This window comes from Cladophialophora psammophila, assembly GCF_000585535.1.
Source record: "Cladophialophora psammophila CBS 110553 chromosome Unknown aczJe-supercont1.5, whole genome shotgun sequence".
NCBI lineage: Eukaryota > Fungi > Ascomycota > Eurotiomycetes > Chaetothyriales > Herpotrichiellaceae > Cladophialophora > Cladophialophora psammophila.
The window spans coordinates 1249835-1262555 of record NW_006912926.1 but is presented as its reverse complement, the minus strand read 5'-3'; the positions used below and the strand labels follow the sequence as shown (position 1 = coordinate 1262555).

Sequence of the window (12721 nt, the reverse complement as noted above, 5' to 3'; positions counted from 1 at the left end):
TCAGAGGAGTCCTGCTTGCAAGGCGGTGTTTGTATTCAACGAGACGCGACAGTGATAAAGGACCACGTGTACACCAGATTTGTCCTTGAATGCAACAGGCGCCATTTCGGGGCATGATGAGCATGGCCGTGAGGAATTTTGGTATGTATAACAAGATCGGCCAACAGAACCAATAATAGAGCGGTGTCTTCTCTAGGTGCGTTACAACTTGGCAAGATTGCCAGCTCCCAGCTTGTCTTTTTGAATCTCTCTGCTACACATTTGGATTCCTTCGCACGCCCAGCTTCATGCGAGATCACCCCTTTCGGCTCGAAGTTTGTCATACCGGAGCACGGCACCGAGCAACACCTGGGTCCCGATGGCGCTGTATGTTCGTCAGCAGGCAACTCTGCCAAACAGAGCCCGATGACTTACCAGTCTTCTGGACTGCAGTATTCCTTTGGGTTATGACTGATTCCGTCCTTGGTGACGGTAAAAATCATGCTTGTTGGACAACGGCGGTTTGTGTAGCAACTGTCATGACCGGCGCCGCTGATCATATATTTCCACAACTGTCCATCATCTGCAGTCATGGGCAGGCCGTTACACACCTCCTTTGCACTTGCTTCAACGGCTGCAATGCAGTCCGGATGGAAGTTGACTGCCGGACTATCCACCAATTCTTTCCATGCCACCGTGCACCCTTTCTCGCTCTCTTTCTCTGCGATCCTCGCAAATTCCGATCGGCAGGTTTGCTCGATCTCGGCGAGTCTGGCATCCTCAGTGTGACGAATATCCAGAGTGAAGGTCACAGTGTGAGCCATGGTGTTGATCGACCCCGGCTGCTGGTTTAGAATGCCGGTTGTCGCGAGACCTCCGAGCTTCTTTGCAATGGTGTTAGACTCAACGATCAGCTTTGCGGCGCACAACATGGAATCCATTCTGGCATGGAAAGGAGTCGTTCCGGCGTGGGTGTCCCGGCCTTTGACTGTGATTTCGAACCATTTGAATGCTTGCACGCCTGGCATGGTCAGATTGCGCTTCCGTAGTTGGTCTCAGCAGCGACTGACCTTTGACGACTCCAACTCTCCTGTTTTCCACCTCCAGTATGGGTCCTTGCTCAATATGAAGTTCGAAGTGGGCAGCTATTGGAAATGCTTTGTATGATGCCGGTTGTGGCCCAAGATATCCAATTCTTTCAAGTTCTTGCTTCATTGTCTTTCGTTGGCCGTCCTCTCCTGGCGACACCTCAGGCAGATTCCAGGCAGTATCCAAAGGCACAGCCTCAGCCCAGACGCCAGACGACACTGCCATCATGGGAAAGCGGGCTCCCTCTTCATTAGTCCAATTCACCACTCCGATACTGCCTTCGGTCTCGACGTTGTTTTCGTGCAACACGCGGAGGACTTCAAGACCGGCGTTGACGCCCAAAATGCCGTCGTATCTCCCGCCCGTTGGCTGGGTGTCGAGATGCGAGCCCATCATTATCGGGGGCGCTTTTGTGTTCTTTCCCGGCCTCACAGCGAACAAGTTTCCCATTTGGTCAATACTCGTCTTGCAATTTAACGATTCCGTGACGCCCATGAACCAGTCGCGTACGTCCTTATCCGCGTCGTTAAGACTCAGCCTTGCCATGCCCGTTTCGACAGGGTCACTAGTTGAATACTGCATGAGGGCCAGTCTTTTTCGACGAGCGTTGGGGGCTTTCACACTTACTCTCCATATCGATGAGCAGCGCCATATTTGCAGCCAGTATGGATAGCGTCCATCAGCCGCGATTGGTTGACCTTCAAGCTAGAAACATCGTGCTTCGCACGAGCGCCATTGACGCCGTTCACCCCGTTCGCGCCGTTTACAGTCATCCTTCTAATCGCCCAGCCCCTTAACAACTTGCTAGAACTTCCTGGGTCGAAAGAAACGAAGGATCTCAGAGTAGACGAGAACTTGCACGCTCGAGACAATCGCAGGCTTGATCTCAGGGTGAGGTCAAAGGAAAGTGCTGCAGCGGACATGGACAATTATTTATTCTTATCACCATACTTAAGAACGCTGGAGGGGCATTGGTTCTTTTCTTCTCTTGTTTCATCGGACGATCTCGGTGGCGATTTGATTAGGTTCATCTCTCCAGTTGATACGAGGGCGGAGACGAAAGGTATTCCAAGGAGTTGTCCGCTCGTTGGATCTGCCGAACTTTGGGGGGGCTCGCGGGTGGCGACGTGGAATGGTTGATACCTTATATGGAGGAATTGGAGAGGACATATTACGGGGGGTTATGTACGTCGTACTCGTAGGTGGAGATGCCCGAGGATTGCCCTTTGCTGCTTTAGTTGGTCGCTCGCGGCCCATAGTAGAATAGACGTTCCCAAGGCTCTTTAGAAGAAAGGGAAGAGGCGAGGCGGTCTCGGTTTCGACCATGTACCCGGAAGGAAGCTTTGGGCTTTCTATCAAACACCGGTCGACTCGACCAGACTATAACCACACCGCCCCTCTCTTACCCAATGTTGCCGATCGAAATCCGAGATGTGAGTTATATCTCATGAGCCGCTCAAAGGGCCTACCGAGGCGCTGACAAAACAACAGTGTGTGTAGGACCATGCTGCATCAAGATCAGCGAAGAGCTTGCGATTCCGGATAACGTCAATGGTGTGAAGAACAAGGGCAGAATATCCAAAATTCCATGGAGTACCTAGGTGCAAGGCTGAAGACAGATCGTGTCATGTTGTTTTATTTAGTGGCCCCGCTAAGCGTAGTACTTAAGCGCAAGTGCAGCCGATGGCCGTTAAGGTTAGTTAAAGGGTTTTACCTGTAGAGGCTTCACTAGCCACCCAGAAGGCACCCACTGCCCACTGACGGTCCCCCCTCCCACGCGGCTGCTTAACTAAAGGTTCCGTTAAAGCTCCGGTTAAAGCAGCTCCCCTCTTCCCTATGTACTCCTTTCCCCGTAAACTGCACTGCCAACACACACCATTCCTCATCAAGTATACATAGCAATTTACAATATCCAAAAGGGAGACTACATACCTACATCTATCCTCTTCAACTTCAACTTCACCATCAACTGCGCATATGAGTGAATCTCTGTCACTGCGTGGCATGGCATCGACATAGCGGTTTACGAGCTGATGGCGAATAGACGCACATGTTCCTCCGCTGCCGCAGGAATAAATAGCAACCACAGAAAAAAACACACAACCCTTTCTCGGTCCGCACTTTCTTTCATTTTTGTTTCAGCGCCATTCATCACAGCAGACTGGTTACCACATACCACTTCTTTCTCTATCTAATGCTGTCTCACACACTCGTCACTTTTTCTTCGCGGTCTCCTTCGGCATAAATAGACGGTGGTTGGATAGTTTTTCCCGATTTCTCTTACACACTATTCGAGACTTTTTCTTGATCGTTGAGCTTCACCGTGCATTATCGTTTTATGTTCTTTTCGTTGACAACACACAGCAGATTGGATGCATCATGGACCCCGATGAGACTACATTGAATCAAGATGCAATCGACAAGAAGCCCAAAAGCTCTACGCCTGTATTGCGCATGGCCGCAAAAGATACCGCAGCAGCAGACGTCTTCCACAACCATCGTCACCTCGTTGATTGGGTCCTCGAAAATGGAGGATACTTGCACCCGCACGCTCGGATTGCCTTCAGCTCGCGCAACGGCTACCATGCTGTCGTCGCCGATGGTCAATCTCTCGTGAGTGGAACCCGTGTTGCCAGTTGCCCAATGCCAGTATCATTATCAGTGCTCAACGCTTTCGACGTTGCCCCGTTCTCAAATCATGGCACGCACTTTCCAATGCCTTTCCTGCGCAATCAGTCGGAGACGCCCGAGTCGTTGCAAGCCTTCTTCTTGATGGAGCAACTGATCCTTGGAGAGAAGTCGTGGTGGGCTCCCTACATTGCTACGTTGCCTACAGTGGAAGACATCACAGTGTTGCAGTTTGAGGAGGAAGCGGATGTCATGTGGCTAGAGGGAACCAATCTCAAAGGTGGGGTCTCCACGCAAGATGCTAAATGGAGAGACATGTATTTGCGAGGCTCGGCCCTGTTGAGAAAATTGGGCTGGGTCAGTGCGCTGAACGGATCCTACACATGGTACGCCAGCACAAACCACTTCTCTCTGAACCAGCACCACTTACGCAAGATTTCAGGCCTCGCTTTCGTTGGGCAGCTACAATTTTTGGCAGTCGCTCTTTCACCTCACAGGTTCTTGATGCAACTCTCCCGGCTGATCTTGCGACCATCCACGGCGCGACCATCCAACGCCGACAACAGCCTCACGACCTTGTCAAGCTCTTTGGTGACCGCTTCGCGGTTCTACTTCCACTTCTTGATCTCCTCAATCATAGGCCGGCAGCCCAGGTTGAATGGCAAGCCCATTACCATTTTGTCGGTCTACAGATTCTCGAGACTTATGAGTCGGGGCAGGAGCTTTGCAACAACTACGGTCCCCGGGACAACGAGGCTCTTCTTCTAGCATACGGCTTCACCATTGAAAACAACCCGTTCGACCATCTTGTTGTCAGTATCAAAGCGCCGCCTGGGTCGCTTTTGGACGTGGCCCGGCGAACATGGAAACAGGACGTCAGATCAGACATCGAAAGGAGATGTTTCATATTCAACCACAAACATCCCGAGTCGACGTCAGCGCTAGCACTAGAGTCGTCGCTCTTCTCATTCGACTTGTTGGACAGTATCTCAATCTTGTGCGCTAACGACCGCGAAACTCAGAGCATGATGATGAGGAATCAGTCACTGATGAGCTACTGCCTGGCCGATAAGGCCCATTTCGATGACCGTCGCATTATATTGGCGACCTTGAGCCAACTCCTGAGAGAATGTATTGCGCGCGCGGAAAGGCTGAGAAACACAGACCCCCGTCGAACTATTCCTGGTCTAGAGCCTGCCAACTCAAAACAATACAACGCCAAGGTCTACCGAGACAGTCAGCTGGAGATCGTCGAAACAGCAGTCGCCCTGTGCAATTTTGTGCTGAAAACTGCCATCAGTGGGGCCACGGACGCCGAGCAAATGTTCACTGGGACGCAGGACCAAGTTTCATCTTCTGCTTTGGAGAATTTGAAGCTTCTGAACGAAAAGCACGTTCGACTCACTCGGCCACTTGAACTCCTCAGTCTGGATTGCTTGATTGAGATGATTCCCAATTCTGAGTGCGTGCGAAAATGCTTAGCCAATTTGAGCCAGCAGCTGCATAGCAACGCTGATAGTAATGGACCGACTGAGGTATCCAGATCAGCAAATTTCATCAAAAGTCGTCTTGCGGTCACTCTCTCGGCGCTGTACAGCGAATACGCTCACGGTGTCAAACTCCCACACAGAGTCACTGAATGGGTCAAACAGCTAGTTACATGGTATCCACCGGATAACGAGTCATGGGCATATGTCCCGCCTCCTGGGCCTTGGACACCCGAAGAAGAACCCCCAGCTGAACTGATGGACCTACTTGCTGCTCGGGCTGCTCTGTCCCCGATGATGGCAGTGGAGTCGAATGTCAAACGATGGCTGAGACCAGAGAGGATATGCTGGGGATGGAATGTCATGGAGGAAGAGAAGGTGACTGTTCCTGCGTATCTTGCAGAAGCAGATTCCAGTGAACCAAGAGATGGCAGTTCTCTGTTTATATATTGGCAGCGGTACTAGGGTGATTCTGAAGGGGTCTCGGGGGTCTACCAAAAAGCGCTCGACCATTTTTCTGGGGCGACTCGGGTGCTCCTCGCATGAGTCTGGGTTGTTATTTTGCTGGAACTTTGGCAGTTTGTATGAACGAAGCTTTGCACCAGGGAGGGAGGCATTCATCAGCGATTTCTGGGTAGATACTACTCGCTAGCTAGTCTCGATATTGACGAGGCTTACATGGTGATTCCGAAAAGCCGAAGTATTGCCGAGCACAAGGTATCTATGACAAGCAAGACTATGTACCCAAGCTTTTAGCCAATCAGAGGAGCTCAATATCGAAGAACCTCACATTGATTTCGTCGTCGACGCCTCGCCTCGTCTCTGCACTCTCCCCGTCCTGACGCTTTTCCACCACCTCCTCCATCCCACCACGCACTCGTTCGAGTGTTTCCCCGTCCTCACATCCCCCTGAAAATGATCGTCCGGTCGTCTGCCGCGAGAAACGTGGCCCGTGCGGCCTCCAACACAGCTTCACGGTCAGCCAACTCCTCAATCGCCGCCACCAGCTCCTCCACCCTCCAATCCCGCCGATCCTACGCCACCGTCCAAGAAGGACAACCTCAACAGAGACGCTATGGCGGCCTGAAGGACCAGGATCGGATATTTCAAAACCTCTACGGTCACCATGGGACAGATCTCAAGAGCGCAATGAAATATGGCGACTGGTACAAGACCAAGGAGATCCTGCTGAAGGGCCATGACTGGTTGATCAACGAAATTAAAGCTTCAGGTTTAAGAGGAAGAGGTGGTGCGGGATTTCCGAGCGGGTTGAAATTTGTATGTTTCTTTGCACAGAACAAGAGGAACGACGGGGTGCTAACCGAGGGATGATAGTCATTCATGAACTTCAAAGGCTGGGAAAACGACAAGAAACCGCGCTACCTGGTCGTCAACGCCGACGAAGGCGAGCCGGGAACTTGCAAAGATCGAGAAATCATGCGCAAGGATCCGCACAAACTCGTCGAGGGATGCTTGGTGGTTGGTCGCGCCATGAACGCCACCGCAGCGTACATCTACATCCGAGGCGAATTCTACCACGAAGCCACTGTTCTCCAGCGCGCCATTCAAGAGGCGTATAAAGAAGGGTTGATCGGCAAGAATGCGTGCGGCTCAGGATATGACTTTGACGTATACCTGCACCGAGGCATGGGTGCATATGTCTGCGGAGAAGAGACCTCGCTGATCGAATCGCTCGAAGGGAAAGCTGGAAAGCCTCGTCTCAAGCCTCCTTTCCCTGCAGCAGTTGGCCTTTTTGGATGCCCCTCGACCGTCACCAATGTCGAAACGGTGGCAGTGTGCCCCACCATTGTCCGACGGGGCGCCAAATGGTTCGCCAGCTTTGGCCGCGAGCGCAACCAGGGCACAAAATTGTTCTGTATATCTGGACACGTCAACAACCCATGTACCGTCGAAGAAGAAATGTCTATTCCTCTCCGGGAATTGATTGAGAAACACTGTGGCGGTGTCCGCGGCGGTTGGGATAACTTGCAGGCCATCATTCCTGGCGGGTCGTCGACGCCCATCCTGCCCAAGCATGTCTGCGACGACCAGTTGATGGACTTTGATGCGTTGAAGGATAGCCAATCTGGCTTGGGCACCGCGGCTGTGATTGTGATGGATAAGTCTGCCGATGTGGTAAGGTTGATTGCCAGATTGAGCGCTTTCTACAAACATGAGAGTTGCGGGCAGTGCACGCCGTGTCGAGAAGGAAGTGCATGGACAGCGAAGATCATGGAGAGATTCGAAAAGGGCCAGGCAAGAGCGAGAGAGATTGATATGATGCAAGAACTCACCAAGCAAGTTGAGGGGCACAGTATTTGCGGTAAGCCTTTTGTGTCCTCAACCTAATCCTGCTGCCGCTTCGGTATGAACACGGACACTAATTACTCTGTTCCAGCCTTGGGCGAAGCTTTCGCATGGCCTATCCAAGGTCTTATTCGCCACTTCAGACCCCAGCTCGAGGCACGCATCAAAGAATACTCAACGACTGTGGGTGGAGAGTCTTTGGCTGGTGGATGGGAGCCTGACTCTGCGAAGAAAGGGCTGCTCATCGCACCCGGGCAGTAAATTATAAAGGGGTGGTGATTGCTAGGTGAAATCTCGCATGAAGTTTTCAGGGTTGAGTTTCCGATACTGATCAGGAGGCTTGATATCTGAGCAGCACAAGGCTGCGCGGTTCGAGCGTGTGGGCGTTTCCTGCGATTGCGCCCGAGAGAGAAGACGTGGAATAAAATTGTATATATATTTCATTCCGAACGGTTCCTATTCGTCTTCCTCCTGATTGCTGTCCGCGATGAAGTCCTGAGTCAAGCTCGCTTCTCTCTCCTATGCTCCCTCTCATACTCCCTCTCTCTGCGCAGCCTCCTAAGGGCAAACCTCACGAGGGTCCCGCGCTGTCCACTCCTTCCTTTGCAAGCTAAGTCAGAATGTTACGTGGCGTCTGTTCCTCCTGAAATGGAGTCGGTCATTCGGCCCGATTCACGACGGGGATGGCGGGAAAGATCTTTTCCGCCCGGCAATGGCATCCTGGGGCTCCGGCGGCCAACCTCGCATGGGATTTTGGGTTGTTCTAGGTCCATTTTCTTGCCCTAGATATCGTCCGTCCATTGATGTAACCCCTGCAGGCGGATGAACTGTATTCGAAGTCTTGTCAGAATCCCAGCCGACGGCTTCTTCTAACGGGGTCCAGTGTTTGTATCTAAGGTAGGTGAAAGACCGATTGGATCCCGGTCATTGGCGCGGTGCCATTTGATCTTCTTGGAGTCATCTTTAAATGCTTTGATGGGTGCGGCTCTCCTGTTCAATCAGCCATAGATCCTTTTAATGTCTGTTGACGAGACCAAATCTCCTCTGATTTAGCGAGGATAGCAAGGGGCCTCATATCTTTCCACCGCTGATTCAACGCCGCCATGGGGTCGCGATTCATTCCAACCATCGCCTCCCAATCTCTAGGCCGAGTCCGGTACCACAGCCTGGAGCACAAGCTCGAGCTGTGCGAGAAGTACGGATTCGACGCCATTGAACTCTTCTTTGAGGACCTCGAGGCCGTCGCAAAGGCCTTGCCTGCTTCACATCCGGCGCTGCCACCGGGTACCTCCTTTGCCGATTCCACGGAACTGCAAGAACGTCAACTTGCGGCGGCCCAGTACATCCACGACCTCTGTATCCGTTGCAGACTGCAAATCATATGTCTTCAACCGTTCATGCACTACGAAGGCCGGCTGGACTCGGCGTTCCACGAGGTAGCCATCCAGGACCTGCATTTCTGGATCAAGCTTGCTCGGCGACTAGGCACAGACCTGATCCAGATCCCATCCAGCTTCCTTCCTGCATCACAATGTTCGGGCAGCCGGGGAAGAATTGTGGCGGACCTAAGACAAGTTGCAGAGATCGGTCTTCAAAACGATCCTCCCACCCGTTTCGCATACGAAGCCCTGGCTTGGGGAACGCATGTCGATACATGGGACGCTGCATGGTCAATTGTACTGGAAGTCGACCGACCAAATTTCGGAACTTGTATCGACGCGTTCAATCTTACGGGTCGAATCTTTGCCGATCCCGCTTCACCGTCGGGCTTGACTCCCACGGCCTTCGAAGACACCCAGAAGGCAATTTCGAAGCTACGGAGCGAGCTTCCGTTGGCGTTGGAGAAGGTGTTTTATGTCGAGGTGTGCGATGGCAAAAGACTCGACGTTCCATTGGGGCCTGGGCATGAGTGGTACGATCCTGAGCAGCCGGTGCGGATGTCCTGGTCACGAAATGCCCGACTATTTCCCTTCGAGGGAGGGGGATACCTCCCCGCTTTAGAGATTTTACAGGCTGTGTGCGACGCCGGCTATACCGGACACGTCTCGTTTGAGCTGTTCTCTCGGACGGCGAATCGGCCTGGCAGTGAGGTAGCCGAGCAGCACGCCAAAAGGGCAGCTGTGGCATGGAAGAAATTGGCAGAGTATATGGGCTGGAGCAAACAACAAGCTGGCATAGACTCGGAATTCCTACGTGATCGTCGGTATGTGGGTTCCCCGTGGCCTTCATCGTGCAGACACTGACCATGCTTCTCAGCATCAGCATCTCTAGCATCACCGACTCGCATTCGATTGTCTCTGATGATTCTCCGTGTTCAAGTCCCCGGCCTTAACAAAATATACTTTCAAGAGGTGGATCATTCTTTGTCCTGCATTATTTGAGATGCACAGATACGAGTGGGTATTATGAGCTTCTGCACGGTGGAGGACATTCGGCTTGAGGCAGCAGCTTCCCAACGCCGTGGCATACCTTTCAGATACCCTTTCAGATACCCCTTTAGCGATATAGAGAGAGAGATATATATATATGATATACATGCCCTCCTCTGGAACGACGCATCGGGAAAAACGTTTCCAATCAAGCGCCAGGCCTAGAATAGTCCAACCTCCTTACCCTCCTCCAAACTTCCCTGACACATCTCTCCTGCCCTTGCCTTGCCGTCTCGCCATCGGGACCATCACTCGCAGGCCGAATGGCAAGATACAGCCGCCCGCCCAACTTTGCATCCTCAATCTTCGCGCCCTCGTAATCATCTGGCGGATTCGCTGTGGTGACCAATCCCCCGGCCTCTCTTAACAGACAAATCCCCGCTGCGACATCCCACTCCCAGCACCCGCCCTCCCACCAGATGTCAAAGCTGCCCATGGCCGTGTACGCGAGATCCATCGTCGCGCTACCCAGACTCCTCATACCGTGGACCATGCCGCCTTTACCATCCCGGCCGCCGACTTCAGCAGCCATGGTGACGAAGCTGTCGACCTTGCGGTGCATGTTTCCCTGGGGCGTGTCCCTGCGATCCTTGCCCCATTCGAACGCAAAGATACATTTCGATGGCGCGGTCTTGGGGATTGGCCCGACTCCTCGGCGTCCCAGGAGAGGCAGCCTGGTCGTCTCGTTCAGCCAGGCGCCGCGCCCGCGACACGCAGAGAACAGCTGGTTCAGGAGAGGCGCGTAGACGACGCCCACCACGGGAACCTGCTTGACGACCAGGGCGATGCTCACACAAAACATGACGAAGCCGTGCGTGAAGTTGACGGTGCCGTCCAGCGGGTCGACCACCCACGTCGGCTTGTCCGTCACTAGGTATTCCTTGGAAAAGCCCTGGGAGTACATCTCCTCACCGACGAAGGCGTGCGCCGGATACTTGCGCACTATGGACGAGTGGATGAATTCCTCGACGCGAGTGTCTGTCTCAGTCACGATGTCGACGGCGTTGAGCTTTTCCTGCATCACCAGCAGGTCTTCTCCAAGCCCGTCCTCGTTCCCATCCCGGCGTCTTTTGTGCAGACTGTCCAGGAGGATTTGTCCCGCGTCTTTGCCCAGCTGGATGGCAAAGGCATAAGTCTCGGCCAGTTCCCCGTCCGAGAGGGCGTGCTCGCTCGTGTCTTCTGACATGTTTACTCGGGAGCGTGGTAACTGACAAACTTACAATTCTCACCTTCGTGTTTGTGTGCTGGAACACGGGACCTGATGAACAAGCACCCATCTGCATGGCCGACGGATTCCAGGGACGATAGTCGGTTATTCACGGTTTTCAATTCCCGACATCGCCCCCCCCCCCAATGACCATCATCATGACCATCATCATCGGATCCTCTTCCCCTTACCCCTCCTCCTTAAATTCTCTGTCTCTATTTCTCGGACGAGTTCTCTGCCGCCAGTGTGAGACGGGCTATTCGAACCTCTTCCGCCTCCGCTTCCGTTCCCACTTTCTCGCAATGCATCGCAACGGACTACTCGTTCTTATCCTTCGCCCATTAGTGAATACATACGTGGAAAGGACAAAGCGTCCTCTCCACATGCGTAGGTGCTCGACTACTACTGCTCATAGATACGCCCATACATACTATGAAGAATATGGTTCTGTCATGCCATCTTGAATGAGGACTCCGACTCTCTTGCTCTTTTTCGTTTCTTCGAATGAACCTCTTTCACGAGATCCTTGAGAGCGATAGAGACATGGTCAAGACACCAAGTCTGAGAGATTAATACCTCCCTCCACCTATCTCGCGGGTTTGCGAACTGAACTGGGTCCCAACTTCCGCGTCATCATCGAGCGACGAGGTCTTTACCAAGTCCCTCGTCTAAAAGCAGAGTGGAGATATTATACATATTACACAGCTTCATCTCGTTAACTCGAAAGCAATACACCTCAAATCCCACCATATCACGCGGCACTCCCCAGGGAATGATGTCTAGTCCCTCTTCCTTCCCCCAACGGCCGAGGAGGAAACTCCTCCTGATCAACGGACCCAACCTCAACCTCCTGGGCACACGGGAGCCGCAGATCTACGGCTCAACCACGCTGGCCGACGTGGTCTCCGCGGCCGTGTCGCGGGGCAAGGAGCTCGGCATCGAGGTGGTTCCCTTCCAGTCGAACCACGAGGGTATGATTGTCGACTTTATACAGTCTCATTTCATCCCGCCACCACAAGCACAGTCATCACTGTCTGCTCCTGCCGAGAACCAGACCGCCAACAAAAAGGATACAAGCACGAGCTCGCCCGAGGATCGTACGACGTCTCCCAGGATAGGCGTGATCATCAACCCCGCAGCCTTCACACACACCAGCGTCGCGATCCGGGACGCCCTGCTCGCGACGTCGCTGCCCTTTGTGGAAGTGCACATCTCCAACATCCACGCCCGCGAGCCCTGGCGCAGCCACTCGTACTTCTCGGACAAGGCCGTCGGCGTGGTCATGGGGCTCGGGGCGTACGGGTACCGGGCGGCCTTGGAGTTTTGGGCGCACCGGTGGGATAAGGAGGACGAGGAGGAGAACAAAAGAAGATTGGGATGAGGATTGAGATGACGATGATGATAGGAGTTGGGATAAGAATTGGGATAAGACAGAATGACGATGAGGACCCAAACCAAGGAGAAGAAGCATATAGAGATTCCATTCAGGCCGCGAGGAAAACTGTGTACCGTGGTTATTACAATGATGATTTAGGATCTGCCTAAAAAAAAAAAAAACCCCCCGGGGGGACGGGGAACGTCAGAGATTGAGAAGG

General features: G+C 53.0%; 6 protein-coding genes across 6 annotated transcripts; 4 read left to right on the top strand and 2 right to left on the bottom strand.

Annotated features, from left to right (window-relative positions):
- Positions 1-285: 285 nt before the first annotated feature.
- A1O5_04099 (uncharacterized protein) lies at positions 286-1841 on the bottom strand (the record flags this gene model as incomplete). The annotated part of the gene is made up of 4 exons (XM_007744707.1): positions 286-364; positions 415-1000; positions 1050-1633; positions 1696-1841. The coding sequence occupies 4 exons, from the start codon at positions 1839-1841 to the stop codon at positions 286-288; spliced, it is 1395 nt and encodes a 464-aa protein (XP_007742897.1).
- Positions 1842-3447: 1606 nt separating this feature from the next.
- On the top strand, positions 3448-5648 carry A1O5_04098 (uncharacterized protein; the record flags this gene model as incomplete). The annotated part of the gene is made up of 2 exons (XM_007744706.1): positions 3448-4082; positions 4139-5648. The coding sequence occupies 2 exons, from the start codon at positions 3448-3450 to the stop codon at positions 5646-5648; spliced, it is 2145 nt and encodes a 714-aa protein (XP_007742896.1).
- Positions 5649-6098: 450 nt separating this feature from the next.
- Positions 6099-7751, top strand: A1O5_04097 (NADH-ubiquinone oxidoreductase 51 kDa subunit, mitochondrial; the record flags this gene model as incomplete). The annotated part of the gene is made up of 3 exons (XM_007744705.1): positions 6099-6461; positions 6519-7506; positions 7582-7751. 3 exons carry the CDS (start codon positions 6099-6101, stop codon positions 7749-7751), a joined length of 1521 nt encoding a protein of 506 aa, XP_007742895.1.
- An 842-nt stretch (positions 7752-8593) lies between these two features.
- Positions 8594-9733, top strand: A1O5_04096 (uncharacterized protein; the record flags this gene model as incomplete). Its single annotated transcript, XM_007744704.1, has 1 exon — positions 8594-9733. One exon carries the CDS (start codon positions 8594-8596, stop codon positions 9731-9733), a length of 1140 nt encoding a protein of 379 aa, XP_007742894.1.
- A 334-nt stretch (positions 9734-10067) lies between these two features.
- A1O5_04095 (myo-inositol-1(or 4)-monophosphatase) lies at positions 10068-11105 on the bottom strand (the record flags this gene model as incomplete). The annotated part of the gene is made up of 1 exon (XM_007744703.1): positions 10068-11105. The coding sequence occupies one exon, from the start codon at positions 11103-11105 to the stop codon at positions 10068-10070; it is 1038 nt and encodes a 345-aa protein (XP_007742893.1).
- Positions 11106-11901: 796 nt separating this feature from the next.
- Positions 11902-12507, top strand: A1O5_04094 (uncharacterized protein; the record flags this gene model as incomplete). Its single annotated transcript, XM_007744702.1, has 1 exon — positions 11902-12507. The coding sequence occupies one exon, from the start codon at positions 11902-11904 to the stop codon at positions 12505-12507; it is 606 nt and encodes a 201-aa protein (XP_007742892.1).
- Between the last annotated feature and the right edge of the window lie 214 nt (positions 12508-12721).